Genomic DNA, 18,169 nt, shown 5'->3' with positions numbered 1-18,169 from the left:
ACATTGTGCCACTGCTCAATGTACTGTGTGTGTGTGTGTGTGTGTGTGTGTGTGTGCGCGCGCGCGCGCGGGGGGGGGCTGGCTAGGGTACAGGGGGCTGCAGTGTGGGGCCAGCTGGCAGGCAGCCCCTATACTGAGGCACCCCGTGCCCCAACTGGCACGTGGAGACAAGGGAGCAGGCAGCCCAGCGTGGTCTGCTCCCTCATCTCTGCGTGCTGCAGAGCCCCAGCTGGGGCAGCCATCCTGAGCACCCTGGGCTGGCTGCTGCCCCGTTTCGAGGCAAACTGTGCCCCAGCCAGCTGCTCTGCCTTGGAGTCCAGCCCTGGGGTCTAATTTACCATTTCTCCTTGCTGCTAGATGTTTGGGTGGACTTTTCTTGGGGCTTTTTTTTTTTCTGTGAACACTCAAGAGGCTTTTTTTCCCTCTCAGCTGATCTATACCGGTGAATTGATTTTAGGAGCTTAATTTTTAAACGTTAAGCAGGAGACCATTGATTCCAACAAGAGTTAAATAGGCACCAGAGATGCACATTTAGACGGAGCATGCCCTTTGAGCTCCACAGCTTCAGCAGCTAAAAATTAAGAGCCAAAACTTCTGGTGTGTTATATAAGCATCATTAGGTGCATGTTGAGGGAGCACACATGCTGCCTTCACAGATCCGCTGTCCCCGAAATATCATGGCACTTCAGGGTCATTTTCTGTGACAAAGGGAAGCGAGCCCTCGGGACAACTTTAATACGTTCCAGCGCACATCTGTGGGGTTGGAAACCACCCAACATCTGTCAGATTTTGTACCAACTGTCACAAGCTCTGGCTTTTCTTCCTCTACAGAATTTCAAATAATATGGCAACGCTTGGCTCTCGTTTCCCTACGGTGTGCGTGCGTGCGTGCGTATGCATGCACATATGAGAAATAAGCAGTGGCCCTTACAGTCTCTGCATCTGCTTGCTGTCCTTTCTGAATATTGGCATGGTGTAAGCCAGTACATAGGACACCAGATTGGGAGTCAGGAGACCCATCTCCTTGTCCTGACTCTACCAGTGACCTCGAGCAAGTTGTTAGACCTATTTGCGCCTCAGTTTCTCCTCCTGAATAGCAAGGCTAATGGTTCTGACCTTCCTTTGTTAAGCACGTTGAGGTCTGCAGATGGAAGCAAAGGGATTAGGGCCAAGGATAATCTGCTGTGGTTTTGAAAATACCTGATTTTAACAGTCTATGCACGTTTTGAAATAGGCAAATACATCTCTGCTGGATTCCTGTTTTTACAGCAGTGCTATATCCTTGTCTCTTCCCTTCCAGGTATAGCACAAATGAAGGGGAGACCTGGAAAACGTTCACTTTCTCAGATAAGCCAGTATTTGTATACGGGCTGCTCACTGAACCTGGGGAGAAGAGCACTATATTCACCATCTTTGGCTCCTACAAAGAGAATGGTCACAGCTGGTTGATACTACAGATCAACACCACTGATGTGCTTGGTAAGGGAACGGGCATATGAAGTGTTCACCTGCTCTTGGATCCTGCGGGTACCGTGTATTGATCCCAGCCTTTTGCTTTTCCTTCACAATTCAAACCCACTCATGTCTATTGAAAAAGCAACAGGTGCTATTGCTTTCCTCACTGACTATTAATTTGGAGACAAATAGGGCCTTGGATAGTTCTTGCATCTTTGCCTCATAGACTCATCACTTACCTACAGAGAATGACAAAGAAAGGCCGTGATCTGCTGATCTGAGCTATAGGATGAGACTTTCAAAAGCATTCAAGAGACTTAGGAGCTCTAGTTCCACTTTTCAAGCCACCTTTTGAGCCCAGTTCTCATAGCATGTCCACGGCTTTAGGGCTGTACTGACATGGGCCTCTTTGCAGGCCAGGGCCTGTTGCCCAGAGGTCGTCACTCAGTTATTCATGCCGAGTGACATCTTGTCCCTTTCTCCAATTCTGTGTCCCTGGCTCATTGTTCACATAATATTTTCAGTTTGCAATGGTAGAGGAAATTTGAGCTAGAGAGAACAAATGCAAATGTGCTTAATTCTTATACTGGCAGGATTTTAAAAAGCAAAGGGAATAAAAAAATCCATTTCTGTAAGCCATGCCCATGAATGTTTCATAACTGATTTCAGCTTTGATTGCGAAGTAGCGTTTTAATCAAAGAACGGTTAAACTCGGCAGAGGAATTTGCTCGACTAAAATTTATAACCAATTCCCTTGTCGTCTGGTTATGGATGGATCTCTTTGGGAACCGGCACGGCTTCATTTAAATAAGGCGTCGCAAATGCGCTGTTGTTAGCAGTGGAGTTGTTTATTCCCTTCTGTCACCAAATGTCTCTGTTTTTCCCTGTGCTGCGCACTTTGAATTGAATTAGTCTCCCTTTATCTTTTGTTTGGGGCTGGCGCATGCTGGTATCGCTCCATTGACTTGTGTGGAGGTCTAGATGATTCACGCTGCCGAGTCGGGGAGAGAGAGGGGAAAACAGGATCCGGGAAAGAAAAGTGCTGTTGTAAAGTACCTGATGAACAGCCCTAGCAACTGATGCCCTTACTATATCTGTGCAGAAGGGCAAGGAGCTCCCAAAACCTGGGACGCATCCCGACTCTGACACTAGGAATGGCTCCTGCCTGGATGGTCCATCCATTCCTGAGCCTCTCCTCTGCGAGTAGTGGTGATGGTGCTTTTCTTAGTTCACAAGACGCGGTGTTGAGATGGACCGTGCGTGTTTTGCCCTGGCTGTGGAGCAGTTGTCAGCTGGTAATGGATTTCTGCTCAGCCAGAACTGAATGGTCGAACTGGAGGTGGGAAAGGCTTCGTTGTCCAGCCTCTGCGCCGTCCAGTTACATGCTGGGTGTAAGGAGGGTTCAAAATGCAGTTCTGCACTGAAGCAAAAATCATCCCCTGCGTTACTGGGCTGGACTCTGGGGAACTTGCCAAGGCTTCTTGAGGAAAGGAGTCCTTTAAATTGCAGTGTGTCAGCACAGAAGCTGTAAAAACAGTGCAGCCTTTCACTCAAGGGCATAAGATATCAGGGCATCAGGATCTTGATAAGACAGAACACTTGGGCTGTTTCTCCACAGCCTTTTGTGGTGATGTGCACCCATGCAGAGAGCCAAATGTCAGGAAATCAGCTGACTTTCAGAGGCGTTTCACATCTTTGGCTTCCATCTCAGTAACAGGCACAGGCTCTCAGACTCAGGCCTCTAGCATTTTACACTGCACACATATAAATAATAACTTCAGGCGCGAGGACAAAAGGCAGTCAGACCCCACACCTTCCTAAATCCTGAGTTTTGGTTACATAGAGACCGTGGCTGTCCTTTAACCCAATCCTGTCGCTTGTCACAGGAGTCCCTTGCACTGAGAATGATTACAAGCTGTGGTCACCCTCCGATGAACGAGGTAATGAGTGTTTACTGGGGCATAAAACAGTTTTCAAAAGGAGGACTCCTCATGCGACTTGTTTTAATGGAGAAGATTTCGATAGACCCGTGATGGTCTCCAACTGCTCTTGTACAAGGGAAGACTTTGAATGGTAAGTAGCAATTAATTTCCCTTAGTCTGGATTGTAATTCTAAGATAAATATCAATGACTAATAGCATGGAGTGAACAAACAGATCCAATTTATTTAGCGCCTTGTATCCACCGCCGGTTTTATAGCAGAGAGGAAACGAAATAGACCAAAAACATCCTTTCATTAATGGGGAGCATGAGACTTAATTAATGTTTTTCAAGCACTTTGAAAACCTCTGAAAGGTGCTGTGGAGGAGCACAGTGTTATTACTTTATCACCTCTTTAAAATGAATGAAGACAATTTCCCATTCAAATGTAGAGGCCAGCTATAGAAAAAGCCAAGAGACCCTTCGACCAGAGTGACGCAACCGGTGCTGCCGTATAATTTTATTTTTAATTTACACTTCAGTGAAACTAAACAACTGTCAAGATAAGGGAGCGTTGCTGCGACAGGCAGACGGAAGGGGGTTTTCATTAATGAGTGAACTGTTGGGTGGGCGTGGGCCAGCCTTTTGAAAGCTCAGAGCCAGAGTTTTCAAGGGCTCATCTCCCATTTAGGGTTAAAGAGGAATGGGACAGACTGAGAGTCAGGACTGCTGGCTTCTGCTTCCCAGTATGACAGCCCAGTACTGTGTAACCTGTGGGCAAAATCATTTGAGTGGTGTGTGCCTCAGTTTACCTGCCTGCAGTTATAACAAGGCTCTTCTGTAGCATTTTGCTTGCAAGATTTTCAAAGCCTTTTATAGTGAAGCGGAGCATTGCTCCCTCCGTATTGCTGGGAAACTGAGGCGGGGGCGGTGATGTGACCTGCTCACTAGAGTCCCAGTCCAGTGCCCTCTTCCCAAGATCATGCTGCTAAAGCTGTTGGGAGGCTTGTTAGCTTGACACATGCAACGTGTTTTGAAATTGCTTGATGAAAGCTGCTGTCTGATCACAACGCATTAGTATTAATCTGAATGCTACTGATAAGCAGATGAGTGTCCCAAGCCCTTTGTTGGAAAGGACCTGTGAACATATCTGTATAACATCACAACATTTTCTTTTTCTTTCCTTCCTCCCCTCTCAGCGACTTTGGCTTTAAACTAAGTGACGATTTATCATTAGAAGTCTGTGTCCCTGATCCTGAATTTGCTGGGAAACCATTTTCCCCTCCTGTTCCTTGCCCTGTTGGCTCAACTTACAGGAAGACAAGAGGGTATGTACTGTGCATGGGTGAGGAACTTGATTTTCCCATGACAGGACTTAGGAAATTTCTGCTAAAGGAAGGATTGCATTAATACAGATTAACTGGGATACAAGCCCAGGATTCACAGCATAATGCATGCTAGTCTGTTGTAAATCCTGCCAGAACCAGTTTCTTGCATTAATTACACATGACAGTATGCTGACCACTTCCTTTAAATATTGCACATGTATTTATACATTCCAGATACCGCAAGATCTCTGGGGACATGTGTGCGGGTGGAGACATTGAATCCCGACTAGAAGGGGAGCTGGTGCCATGCCCTCTAGCAGGTAAGTAGGCTTGGGAGTATTTTAGCCATGATGGCTTCATTCATTAAGTCAACAATTGTGTGCCTGCCTGCCCAAGGACTATATAGAAACTCCTATGGGACTTTCAGAGATCTGGCCAAGGTACAAGAACAGCAGCCAAAGTAGCTTAGTAGGTAAATAACCCAGGGTCTTTTCTCCCTTCTGGGTTCCTGATAGGGTTTTTCCAGGCGCATCCTTGCTCCTATTCAATTAAGGGAAGTTTCTGATTTTGGAAGCTGGAATTTCATTGTGAAGTGCGATGAGGTTTGGATTCTCCAGCTCATTAGAGGTCAGATTAAAAGTCAGTCCTGGCTTTCCATGCCAGGGCAGGGCAACATTTACCCTTGCATGCCACACTAGTGTGATTCAGGCAAGTCCAAGAAGAAATTGCCTCTCCCCAGACACAGAGGGCACTGAAGAGATCTTATCCAACCACGTGCTGCCGAAGCTATTTGCATTCTGTTTGTTAGAGCCTTAATTTAATCTTCCGTCATGAGCAGGTTGATTAACATGCCATTGCAAGAGAGAAAAATGTTTTCTGCAGTCAGTGGCCTGATCCAAACCGTGCTGAAGTCATTGGGAGACAGTCTGTTGACCTTAGCTGGCTTTGGTTAGAAGCCATCGAGTGTGTCTCCCAGCCCTCCGACTGACCTGCATCATATAGACAGGCAGAGCACAGTAATTACAAATGCAGGGACGTCCCTTGGCAAGAGCAAACCTCACCTGGCTTTGGTACACAGTCCAGAACTGAGATTTTTCAAAGGAGCCTGAAGGATTTTAGTATCCAGTTCCCATTTTATGGAAACTAAATATCTAATTCCCTTTTGCCACTTCTGCAAGTCTTATCTGAATCTCTTCCCACGTGCAGCAGAAGTTTAAGATATCCATTCCAGGTGAACCCAGGGGTGCCATAAAAAATACAGACTTGGAATGGAAATGGTAAAGATGAATCTGTTAGCTAGAGAAGACCTGTGGCCTGGCACAAGGAATGTTTTGCTCGGTAGAGTTCTTGCTGATACAGACTCGGCTTTTCTGCTCATTATTTACAGAGGTTTTAGTCATGCTATGCAGATTTCCCCAGCTTAGGGAGGAAAACCTTAAACTTGGCAAGCATTTCAAGTGTTTATGTATGGGGCGCTCCCAGGATAGCTGCTGTTGCTCTTTGGATGTATGTTGCTTTGCAGGATGGCAGTTCTTTCAGCTCTAGCATTTCTGCATACCTATCTAAGCTGGTTAAGAATGGCTGGTGAGTTTTTGTTATTACAATTACCGGTATAATTAATATTATTGATGTTTATTAGTATTGCGGTAACACCTGCGAGCCCTAGTCATGGACTGTAACTCCATTGTGCAAGGCACTGTACAGAAAGTCTTGTGTTATGGTAGAGCACAAAGAGTCAGTCAAGGCATCATTGTGGTGCATAAGCATTAAATGAATTTAGCTCCAGTGGAAGGAGAAGCTTTGATTTTTCTAAATTGACAAAATAGCAAATGCGAAGAAAGAAAAAAACTTCAGAATCATTTCTGCAATTTTCAATCCCTTTTATCTGCTTTGATAATATTATGGCAATAATATTTTCCTGTCACTTTTGAGTGTGAATAACGGTAGTCTGTGGATGCTGATGTATGCTAATCAAACCTAATTTCCCATAAGATTAAGGGTCGTATTCTCTTTTATGTGAAAGCCTTTAATATGCAGTTCTGGTAAGAAATGAAAAGTTTATTTGCTTTATCCTCAGAGTAACTCATGCAAAGGACTTCTGTATAACCAATTCTATGTTTCCCTAGAGGAGAACGAGTTTATTTTGTATGCCACGCGCTACTCTATCCACCGTTATGATCTCTCTTCTGGAATAAGTGAAGAGTTGCCTTTAACTGGCTTGCAAGGGGCAGTGGCCTTGGATTTTGATTATGATCACAACTGCTTGTACTGGGCAGATGTAACTCTTGACATCATACAGGTGAGTGGGCACTTGGTCCATCTCTATACAGCATGATGCTTTAGGATGTCTTCCTAGGAGGCTGTATACCCTGTACGTGCACTAATGAAAAATGTAGCTGTAGTCAGGGCTCTGATCTACCCTTCAAGGTACACTTCATGAAAATAGGGCCCTAATTTAACCTATTTTAGGAGGTTAGTCTCATCAGGGATTTCTCATGCATTATACAGGCCAGATCCTTGCTCCACTGATTTACACTAGCCTGCTATACCCAATTTGTTGGCCGTATAGTGGGTGCTCGAAGAAAAAATTGATAGGAAAGAATTAGCATGTGTTGCAAACGGGGTAAGTTGGATTCTTTGTCTACACCTCGGGCTTGAAACACGAAAGTGCCCTGGAATCAGGGGTTAGCTTTCCTGCAGGGTTGACTCAGCTCTTCAGCCTTCTCCCAAGGTGGAGAATTTCAGTTGATTTTGTGATGTTCCTCAGGGCATAACACTAAAAACCATTGCAAAGCACTTTGCAAAGCGCGTTCTGCCTGCTTTGAATGAACACAGAGGACAGCATGTTTCACCAGAGGAGCATAGTCCTCTATTGTCCCTAGGCAAATTTTTCTGATACTTCTCCTGTACTGAGTACCTGTTGTCTAGCTTGCTGCCTGCCACCACCCTGGAAGTGAATGCATTCCCTGGAGCCATAATATACCTGCTTTGATAGGCAAATACCATTGATAGGCTTCTCTCTTCTATGGCTTTTTTTTAATTTCCCGCCTCAAACAACTGTGCATGCTAATGTTAAGGCTTTTTTTTTCTTTTCTTATAGCGACTTTGTCTAAATGGCAGCTCTGGACAGGAGATAATCATCAGTACTGGCCTAGAAACAGTGGAAGCTTTGGCTTTTGAACCTCTCAGTCAGCTGCTTTACTGGGTCAATGCTGGTATTTCAAAAATTGAGGTATGTCTACAACCAGTCTCCATAAGTAAATTCAGCCACATTGTTGAGAGTCAAGCACGCTGTAAATCCATTAAACAATGCATTGCCCCGAGTTCCCCACTGCTGTGCCAGGGAGGCTGAATGCTTTGTGTCTGGTCAGGGGCATTAAAGGCACCTGCCATTCACACCCAAGGGTTCAGTATTTGGATGTATTGCTATTCTGTGTTCATAAAATGGACTAGGGTTGGGGCTTGTGCATTTAAACTGGGACTGTGATGTCATTGTATTAATTTGACAGTCTGGCTGAACAGCCCCCAAAAAAATGGGATTTATAAGAATTTTCCAAGTAAAAGTGACACGTTCTTTCCACTAGTGTTGGTTGTTTGCTAGTGCTTGGCAGCTCCCTCATGAAAATAATGGTGAATCCTAAAAACATACGGATTTTAGCACCAAAGGCAACTCTCCCCAAAACTGGGTTTCTGTTACTCACTCTCCCTGGTTTTCCAACTTAAAAGTTTCAGTTGTCCAATCAGAAAGTAGACATAATACCATGTGGTTTAAGGCAGGTGACAAATTACTTCCTGGAAGCAATCAAAATGAAGAATCCCAAGCAGCCCATTGGCTGAGGTGTATTGGTATCAGTTGTTCATCAGCTTCTCCCAATAATGAACATGTTCATCAACATTAAGGTCAGATTCTGAGTTAGTGGCAAACATTAGAAGTGGGTAAACTCGACTACTAATTTACCCATGACACGTTATTTGAGCATCTTTAGATGAACAATCTCCCATGTGTAATGCGCAGGGATTTAATTAGTTGCACAGAGTGCATTATGGCGCTAAGCAGTTGGTTCAGTAATGTAGGAATGACATAAATAAAGCAAGCCCATAAACTTTTATCACTTGCCTTAAGATAACTGTTTGTCATGCCCATATACTTTGAATGGCCATTTGCTATATGGATGTAATTAAATGCCGTAGAATGTCATTTAATTTTAAACAATGCAATTGCTTTCCATATTGCAAACAATAAACTTTATCCTTGCATTTCATGCTATAGGTTGCCAACCCAGATGGAGACTTGAGATTCACTGTTTTAAATTCTTCTGTGCTTGAACGGCCCAGAGCCCTGGCTCTGGTTCCCAAAGAAGGGTGAGTAGGACCTGTCTGTGATCAGGTATGCTCACGTGTCTTATTAAAACCAACCAAGAGAATCTAGTGCTTTTCATCAGTATTAAATTAATACAAGACACTGGTATTGTGTCTTTGACATGCTATTTTGAAAGCTGCATTCCTCTGCTTTGACTACAGTGAGGGTAGGTGAACTTCACTTGAATTTGGGTTGGGATCAGCTTTCCATTTTAGCTAAACTGCACTTCACTTACCATAACTTCCTACCTGCAACACTGTTAACAGCAGAGAGCTGGGCTGTTCCTTGCATGTATGTGAGGATTTGACCTAACAACTCATCTTCCCAGGACCAAGCTTAGTGGAGGCTAATTGCCTGATCATCTGCTCGTCTTCTCAATGGGTTTTGCATGCTAGACTCCCTGCTCTCCTGGCCACAATGCTCCCATAGCACAAGCTAGATTGTTTAAAGCCAGCTGGGGTACATCTACAGGGACCCCAGCCTAGATATATTCTGAACTGCTTTTGGTTCATGTAGTTTAGACACCTGGAACCTATTCTTTGTCCTGGGCGAGTCCTAATTACAAAGACATGTTCTTCCTTGCAAGAAGGTTTGAAGGCTGAGATCTCTTTCATTTGGAAGCCAGTTTTGATGAAGCCTTTCACTACTTTCAATACACTCTTTTAATGGCCCTTATCAGGTTGATGTTCTGGACTGACTGGGGAGACTCAAGACCGGGCATTTACAGAAGTGATATGGATGGTTCATCAGCCAGCTGCATTGTCTCTGTGGGAGTGCGGTGGCCAAATGGCATTTCTGTGGACGATCAGTGGATCTACTGGACAGAGGCTTACATGGATAGAATCGAGAGGGTGGATTTCAATGGAATGCAGAGATCCATGATCCTGGACAGCCTTCCGCACCCCTATGCTATCGCTGTATTCAAGGTATTTGTGTAGTGATCTCACAATGTAGGTATATATAATCAGTCACATTACCATATATGCTCTTCATTTTGCAGTGTGTTGGGAGTTAGGGCTTTTGGACCCCTGTTAGTTCTGGCCAGTCAGTCTTACCTCCATCCTGGGTAAGCTTTTTGAGAGAGTTATCCTGGCACATATCCACGAGGGGCCAGCGGGGGAGATTATGCTCAGTGGCAACCAACATGGCCTTCTACGACCAGGTCACCAAATCCTTAGACGCAGGGGTAGCAGTGGACATAGTGTCAAAGGTCTTCTGAAAATCCAGAAAGACTGTCTCTCACCCCGTTCTCATTAAGAAACTGGGGGGCTGTGGTATCGACACCCACACAGTCAGATGTGTCACCAGCTGGCTGGAGGGCCGCACCCAGAGAGTGGTGGTGGATGGGTCATGTTCGACCTGGAGGGATGTGGGCAGTGGGGTCCCACAGGGCTCGGTCCTCGGGCCCGCACTGTTCAATGTCTTCATCAGCGACTTGAACGAGGGGGTAAAAAGCACCCTGTTCAAATTTGCTGATGACACTAAGATGTGGGGGGAAATGGGCACGCTAGAAGGGAGGAATAGGCTGCAATCAGACCTAGACAGGTTACAGGGGTGGGCGGATGAGAATAGGATGGGATTCAACACTGACAAGTGCAAGGTGCTGCACCTGGGGAGGAACAACCGGCACCATACCTACAGGTTGGGGAACTCCCTTCTCATCAGTGCAGAGGCAGAAAAGGATCTTGGAGTCATCATTGATGCCAAGAAGAACATGGGCCGGCAGTGTGGGGACGCGGTCAGGAAGGCCAACCGCACCTTGTCATGCATCCACAGATGCATCTCGAACAGGTCCAGAGAGGTGATGCTCCCCCTTTATGCGGCACTGGTCAGGCCACAGCTGGAGCACTGCGTCCAGTTCTGGGCGCTGCACTTCAGGAGGGATGTGGACAGCATGGAGAGGGTCCAGAGGAGGCCACTCGCATGATCAGGGGGCAGCAGGGCAGGCCCCACGAGAAGAGGCGCTGGGACCTGAACCTGTTCAGTCTCCACAAGAGAAGGCTGAGGGGGGATCTTGTGGCCTGTTACAAACTAGTCAGGGGGGATCAGAAGGCATTGGGGGAGTCACTGTTCCCCTGAGCACAGCCAGGAGAGACCAGGAACAACGGTCACAAGCTGGCGGAGGGTAGATTCAGATTCGACATCAGGAAGCGCTACTTCACGGTCAGGGCGGCTAGGATCTGGAACCAACGTCCAAGCGAAGTGGTGCTGGCTCCTACCCTGGGGGTCTTGACAAGGCTAGACAGTCACCTTGCTGGGGTCATTTGACCCCAGTACTCTTTCCTGCCATGGCAGGGGATCGGACTTGATGATCTGCTCAGGTCCCTTCCGACCCTAGAAACTGTGAAACTATGAAACATATTCACACAGACCCCCAAATCTCAGAGCCTGGCTCAGCTCAAATTACCCCAGGTTGGAATTGAAACTGTGATAGGCAGCAGGCAGTATGAGGTGGTGCCAGGCTCACTTTAAGCTCTGTCCTAGTTTAGTGAAGTTGTGCTGTTGTCAGCAGAGGTGGCTTTCGTTTCAGTTCTGCACAGGTCTAGTTTAGGCCTGTCTTAACTCCTTTGGCTTTAAGAAGGATTCTGATATACCTATTCTTCTGAGACTCTCAGGTTGAGAGCCAGGATAGCCTAGAGAGCTGCCTTCTTGTCTGAGCCTAGCTTCATATTCATGCTATACTAAGTTTTATTCACACTTACCCTGTTGTTTCCATACAAGCAGGAGCAAGCAGTAATGGAGCAAGAGACAGAAAGCTGTTGGCAGATCATTTGAAAGCAATACATCCCAGGGTCCCCATCTGTAAACCAGAAAATACTGCCCCAGCTTTGCACTGTGATTCAAAGTTGCATGAAAAACAAGAGACAAGTTTAAAATAGCATTAGCCATATATGAAACCTCCAGGGTACTATCAACGTCTGTAAAACAGGAGACATTACTCTGCAGCTGACTTTGTGAAACTGGTTGTCTGCATTAGTTGGCTTCATTAACAATGAGAATTAAGCAGGAATTCCTGATTTTTAAATCTTCTTCCAAAAACAAAATGGTTTGGGGAGGTCCCAGCATTTCGAGTCCATTATATTTGCTTATCTGCACCAAAGTCTAGTTTGCACTAAGCAGCAAAGCTTATGTTTCAGAATGAAATCTACTGGAACGACTGGTCACAGCTGAGTATTTTTAGAGCATCCAAGTACAGTGGGTCGAGAATGGAGATTCTAGTTGGCCAATTAAATGGGATCATGGATATGAAGATCTTTTACAGGGGAAAAACAACAGGTAATTGCGAGTGTGTGTTTGCCATCCTTTCCTATGTGAACTGTAAGGCTAAGATGTTCAAAAGTCAGCAAAGTCACATGGATGTTGAGTTCCATGAAGGGGGCTGTAGGTGTGCGTCTGTCTCCTGTTACCTGAGCCCCTCCTAATCTTTCACACAGTCTGGGTCACAGAACTGCATGAGACAGGGGAGTAATTACCCATTTTACATGGAGTAATTACCCATTTTACACATGCAAAGCTAATGCATTGAAAACCTTGCCCAAAATTGCAGGGGAGGTCTGTGGTAGAGATGGGAATTGAAAACCAAGTTTCCAAGTCCCATCTGTTTTCCAAGTCCCATTTCTAAGCTCTAACCCCTGGCTCATCCTTCTTCAGATTTCCATTGTGCAAATGCACCTGAATCCTCTTGAAGACCTTGAAACCTTAGCTGTAGTATTAAGAAATGACTCTTTGTTGACAGTGGTCCTTTCTGGAGATACATAACCGTGTGATGTGTGTATGTAATTATGTCTTTATCACAGCTTAGCGCTAAAATCATAGAGGATGTGTCTCTCTCATACTTCCTTTGTGTCCCATCAGTTCAATAGTTGCTAATAGTTATTAACATCTGATAGCTCATTAGTAACCTTGAATGAAATGAGTTGTTGAGTCTCAGCCAGAGATAGGTATGCAACACCCCTCACCCCCTTGCCCCTCTTGACTTTGAGTTTGTTGGCACTGGTTTTATGACCCAGATAGCTTGCTTGGGGCAGACCCAAACCCTCAAAAGTGACCATGATCTCTGCATTCGATAATAGGCAGATTTTATTGATACACAGTGATAGCTTGGAGAAGGAGTTCCCTTTTGACCAGGGACACAGATACAGAGCATTCAGAGTTACAGGTTTGGATAGAGCTACAGCAGATGCATCCAAATAGGGATTTAAAGTAGCACCTTTGAACGACCTCAGGTCCATGTATAGACCATTTCCACCAAGACGTCCCAGCTTCCTGGAAATAATGTGGACTCTTTCTCATCACTTTGAAGCAGTCACTGTTAAATCATGCTTAAGCCTCAGCAGGCCCTCAGTCTAATCTGAAAGAGTCTGTAAATGCAGATTAACAAGCACTTGAGCAATTGTGTTTTGAAGCACTCTTGGTAACATGGAAGCCAGCAATAGCCTCTCCTTGCTCTCTGGTGCTTTCATACGTAGTCTTTGGAAGGGGATTTGTTTTCAGCTGACTACAGAGAGGCTTGCACTTCTTAAACTTTTCTGAACTGCAGCCCCTGCAAACAACAGGCAAAGGCTTTGAGGCCCTTTTCTAGTCTCGCTTTTCAGAAATGGACAGTGACCCCGACACCTGGATTTGAGAAGTCTAAGGAGTTAAAATGAAACATGAAGCAGAGAGGGAGAGGAAGAGGCTTGTCTCAGTTTTGGGTTAGTGTTACCAGTTCCACGTATTGCAGTAGAGCATAGGAGCCCCAGTCAGGCATTGGGACCCAAATGTGTTATGATCCCAGAAGATAAAGGCAAAAGCAGTCTCCGGCCCAAACAGTTTGATTTGCCTTCCTCCTCGCCATAACCAGTGTTCACAACGTACCTGTGTGGTGGGTCTCACGTACTCTCACTAATACCGGCGGGGGGTTTTATCTTGTAAGACAGAAAACATGCTCCCAAAGTCCAAAGGAGTGTAAAACTGTACCTCCCAGGGCCAGAGTCCAAACCTAACCCTGTAGGGCTGGTTTCCAGAGAAGCCAGTAGAGCCGCTTGAACCAAGGGGGTGATCTGAGACCAAGGCCCAGGCTCTATGCAGCGTGTGGCCGTGCAGGATACTGATGGTGTTCCCCCCAAACAGGGCAGAATGCCTGCATTGCCAAGCCTTGCAGCCTGCTCTGCTTACCAAAATCAAACAATGGCAGGAGCTGCAAGTGCCCAGAGGGAGTCTCCAGCAGCCTGCTCCCATCGGGGGAAGTGAGGTGCGAGTGCCCACATGGCTATCGGATGAAGAACACCACCTGCATAAAGGAAGGTAAATCTGCATCCGGGGTAGCAGTAGATAGGTTCAGATCACTTGGCCCAAAAAAATGGCATCGGGACTAACCACCGCTTGTTTGTGCTCTAGAAAACACCTGTCTGCCCAACCAGTACAGATGCTTCAATGGGAACTGCATAAACAGCATCTGGCAGTGTGACAACGATAATGACTGTGGAGACATGAGCGACGAGAAAAACTGCCGTAAGTGCCCCCCAGGTCGCTCCCTGATGCGGGACGGTTTATTGAGGCAGTTTGGGGAGTAAAATGCTGTAACCAAAGATGGAGGAAGGAGAAGTTACAATCAATCCATGTTCCTTTCAAGCCTTTCAGCTTCTTGGCCAACTTATAGGAAACGCCCCGGTGCATTAAAGGACAAAGCCGCCTATTGAGAGAAAATCAGGCAAGACCCAGTGAACGCAGGATGTGAGAGAAGTAGCTGAGCTTTCCCAAAGCCTGGGGGTTTGGTTCACTCCTTATATAAATAGAGACAACTTCAAAATTTGGGTCGAGATTTAGAACTTGTTTTGTGCCCGAGGCATGTCGGCACCTGCAGCTCAGAGTCAGAGGCCTTTACCCTTCTTCAGAGTTTGACTTTATAGACAAACAAATGAAAACATGCCAAAATCCAGGCTTGACCAGTCTTAACAGCAGGCTTGTTTGCCCACCTGCTACACGCTCAGACCAAAAGGCTCATCTTGGTGAGGACAAGTCAGTTTTGAAGACTGCCCCCTTAGCTGTTCTTTTCTCTGGCTGACGGGCTCTCTCTCCTGGCTTGCTGGTGGGTGTTGCAGGGTGCAGTTGGCTTCAGGTCTGTCTGCAGGACAGACCGTGAACCCCTAGCCTGGCAGGTCTAGGAGGAGTTCAGTGAGCATATCATCACCCTGCTGTGTGTTTCTAATTGAGCTAGTTGTAAGGGTAGTGGGAGTAGCTCTGGTGATGGGTGCCTCCTTCATTGCATTTTTCTTTGTTTTTATTTGACCGCACTTGACAGGTGAGTTTGGGTGGTGGGAGCAGTTATTTAAACGACAACCTTGAATCCTCTCCCTTGTCTCCTCATGCATGCATTAGCCACAACAGTGTGCGATGCCGAGACTCAGTTCCACTGCCAGGGCTCAGGGACTTGCATCCCGCTGTCCTACAAATGCGACCTTGAGGATGACTGCGGAGATAACAGCGATGAAAGTCACTGCAGTGAGTACGCTGAGGAGAGCCAGGAGCTGTTTGTCTCCGTCAGATGTCTCTCCCCGTCCGCCATCCAACGGGGAAAAAAAAGCCTTGCCTCATACTGTTCTTTTCACACTCTGGGATGTGAACCTGCTCTCACAGGGACAGAAAAGGTGGAAGGAAGAGAGGAGAGCGCTCCTGTGCAAAGTAGGGCCTCTAGCTCTAAGGAGAGCCCAGGGAGACACCCATGCTTCACACTGACCAGCTCATCACAGTCCTATCCCTGCCACACATCTAGGTTGCTCCTTTGCTAGTGCCAGCATTGTGCAGTGGGTTGCACAAGAGAACGGAGCAAGAAAGTTACAGTGATAGCCCCTTTCCTCCCACCTCCCTGAGGCATGCCCTGAGCCAGCAAGGGGCTCTTGTATCAGTGCCCTCAGATTCCTCCTCCAGGTACTTAAGCCAGGATTAGACACCGCTTGTGCAGCCCCCAGGTCTTGCCATGTTTCATCTGAGACTCATGCCAAAACACCTTGAGACACTCCCATCCCCTCCCCATATCTCACACAGCTCCAAAAGCCACCATGGCTGCAGATGAAGGGGTGTGGCAGAAACACCTTTACCACAGTGTCTCCTAAGATAAGAAACCCTTAGTTCTCCAGGGGCTTTTGCAGGCAGGGATAGGAGTCAGAGCTTCCTGTATCAACAGCCCCAACCTCCTCCCATCAAAAGCAAACAAAAGCCCTTATTAACTTATTAAACAGTCAGTGGCACAGTGTCAAGTGGTTCCAGTTTGTGATAGAAAACAGTGCTGCACTTATAACCCAGCCAGGTCATTACCACCCTTGCAAAAGAGCTTGAAATCCCAGATTGCAAAGGGGGCTCACAGCTCCATTTTCTGAGGCCCCTGCAGCTTGCAGCCACTCGAACGGGAGTGCGTGGTGCTCAGCTTTTCCAGCTGGCAGGCTGTCTGCCTTGGAGAGTTCACGAGAGGTGGGCTGTTAAATCCAAATGAGCACAGAGGATGGGAATCAGAATGACGTGGTAGCTGTTGGGCTTTCAGGACTAGAAACCACACGCTAAACAAGCTTTCAAGACTTTGAACACTTAGGCTGCCGGGTTTGTAGTTTCAGCCTGTCCTGCTCAGCTAGTAGCTCGTGTTGGATTTCCACCCCCTCTAAACTCCATGGGCTTTGTCCACAGAGGCTCACCAGTGTAGAAATGATGAATTCAGCTGCAGCTCGGGGATGTGCATTCGTCTTTCCTGGATGTGTGACGGTGATAACGATTGCAGGGACTGGTCAGACGAAGCAAACTGCACTGGTAAGCACTTTGATATGATCGATAAACGCTGTGCTGGAATTGCTCATTACGAGCTGTCAGCTGCTTTAAGCATCTCTAAAGGGGGTGTATTAGGGTAGTGCTTTGCATAGAAGAGAGCAGCCTATGAGGGAAGATGTCAGTTTAACTCTTCAGAGGCAGGAGATTGAAACTGCCACTGCCAGATCGCTGCTGCATTTTGCACTAGTGACTACTGTAAGGGAATGCTGATTGGCAGTGGCGTGAGGTTTAAAGCAGAATCCTCCTGAAAGTAAAGGACAGATCCAGTGTCCTCTGAGGTCAGTGGAAGGACAGCTTTGGATCAGGTCTGCATAGAGCACCCCATAGTGTAATACAGTGGTTCTCAACCTTTTTGGTTTCAAGGCACCCCTCGTTAGGCTCAGGTCACTCTTTTGAAAATGTCAGCTCTTAGCTTTCACTTGTCTTTTAACTCTGGAAAAATAATGGAACAGTTCTTCTCTTGCAACAAACTCAGAAAGACCGCAGCAGGCCAGAATGGTTTTGACACTATGGCTTCTTATTTGAAATCTCTCAGTTTATCTTGCGAATCATGTGTAGGTGTTTGCACACTGCTAATATTGCACAGCACCCTGCGACACCCCTAAAAGGATCTCGGGGCCCCCTGATTGAGAATCACTGGTCTTGTATACTGAACTCAGGGCCAGATCCTGTGTTTGATCCCAGTGCAGACAAGTTACTGAGTGACTTTGCCAAGCTGTTTAGATTCTATGCCTTGGTTTCCCCATCTGAGTTGTGCCAGGTATCCTGCCAGTCAGGTGCGGTAGGTGCATAGCATTTACATAGTAGGCCAAGAACCTATTCAGTCATGATTAGTTTCCAATACGTTGAGTCCTGCAACTTAATTGTTGCATGTTGGCTGACTCTTCACCAAGTGCTTCCTTCGTTTTATACTTTTGCAGGGGTGCCCTGGCAGATCCCAGTGTTGTGGCCATAGTGCCCTTTCCTTGCTTGCAAGAACTGAAAAGCTTACCCTGCCTTACAAGTTCTGTTCAGTCAGTAGTCATAAGGGTGCCGTTGGTCCTGGAGTTATGAATAAGGACACTTTCCCTTGAAAAGGGCTTGGTGGTTACAACATGAAGAGAGGTTGGTGTGCACTAACCTAATTTCCCTGCTTGACCTGTGATCATTTTGTGACCATTAAATAGTATGAAGGAAACAGGGGAGTTCTTTATAACTTCTAAGTGATTTCATTTATCCAGGAGATGGGGCTGCTTAGCTCAGACAGCCACTGGTCTTCACATGGCCTGGCTGCTCTTCATAGATTTCATAGACATTAGGGCTGGAAGGG

General features: G+C 46.4%; 1 protein-coding gene across 2 annotated transcripts in view; it reads left to right on the top strand.

The window, feature by feature from the left end:
- Positions 1-18,169, top strand: part of SORL1 (sortilin related receptor 1) — a 98,416-nt gene that overhangs the window by 46,694 nt on the left and 33,553 nt on the right. For both annotated transcript variants that reach the window (XM_019509976.1, XM_019509969.1), the window contains exons 13-25: positions 1,301-1,479; positions 3,342-3,528; positions 4,575-4,703; positions 4,938-5,023; positions 6,830-7,002; positions 7,804-7,935; positions 8,974-9,065; positions 9,743-9,989; positions 12,201-12,339; positions 14,176-14,349; positions 14,443-14,556; positions 15,424-15,546; positions 16,723-16,842. In XM_019509976.1, coding sequence (XP_019365521.1) covers positions 1,301-1,479; positions 3,342-3,528; positions 4,575-4,703; positions 4,938-5,023; positions 6,830-7,002; positions 7,804-7,935; positions 8,974-9,065; positions 9,743-9,989; positions 12,201-12,339; positions 14,176-14,349; positions 14,443-14,556; positions 15,424-15,546; positions 16,723-16,842 — 1,895 coding nt within the window. The remainder of the gene's footprint in view (positions 1-1,300; positions 1,480-3,341; positions 3,529-4,574; positions 4,704-4,937; positions 5,024-6,829; positions 7,003-7,803; positions 7,936-8,973; positions 9,066-9,742; positions 9,990-12,200; positions 12,340-14,175; positions 14,350-14,442; positions 14,557-15,423; positions 15,547-16,722; positions 16,843-18,169) is intronic.

This window comes from Gavialis gangeticus, unplaced genomic scaffold (genome assembly GCF_001723915.1).
Source record: "Gavialis gangeticus isolate Ggan-Ray unplaced genomic scaffold, GavGan_comp1, whole genome shotgun sequence".
Taxonomy (NCBI): domain Eukaryota; kingdom Metazoa; phylum Chordata; order Crocodylia; family Gavialidae; genus Gavialis; species Gavialis gangeticus.
This window is presented reverse-complemented; position numbering and strand designations above follow the sequence as displayed.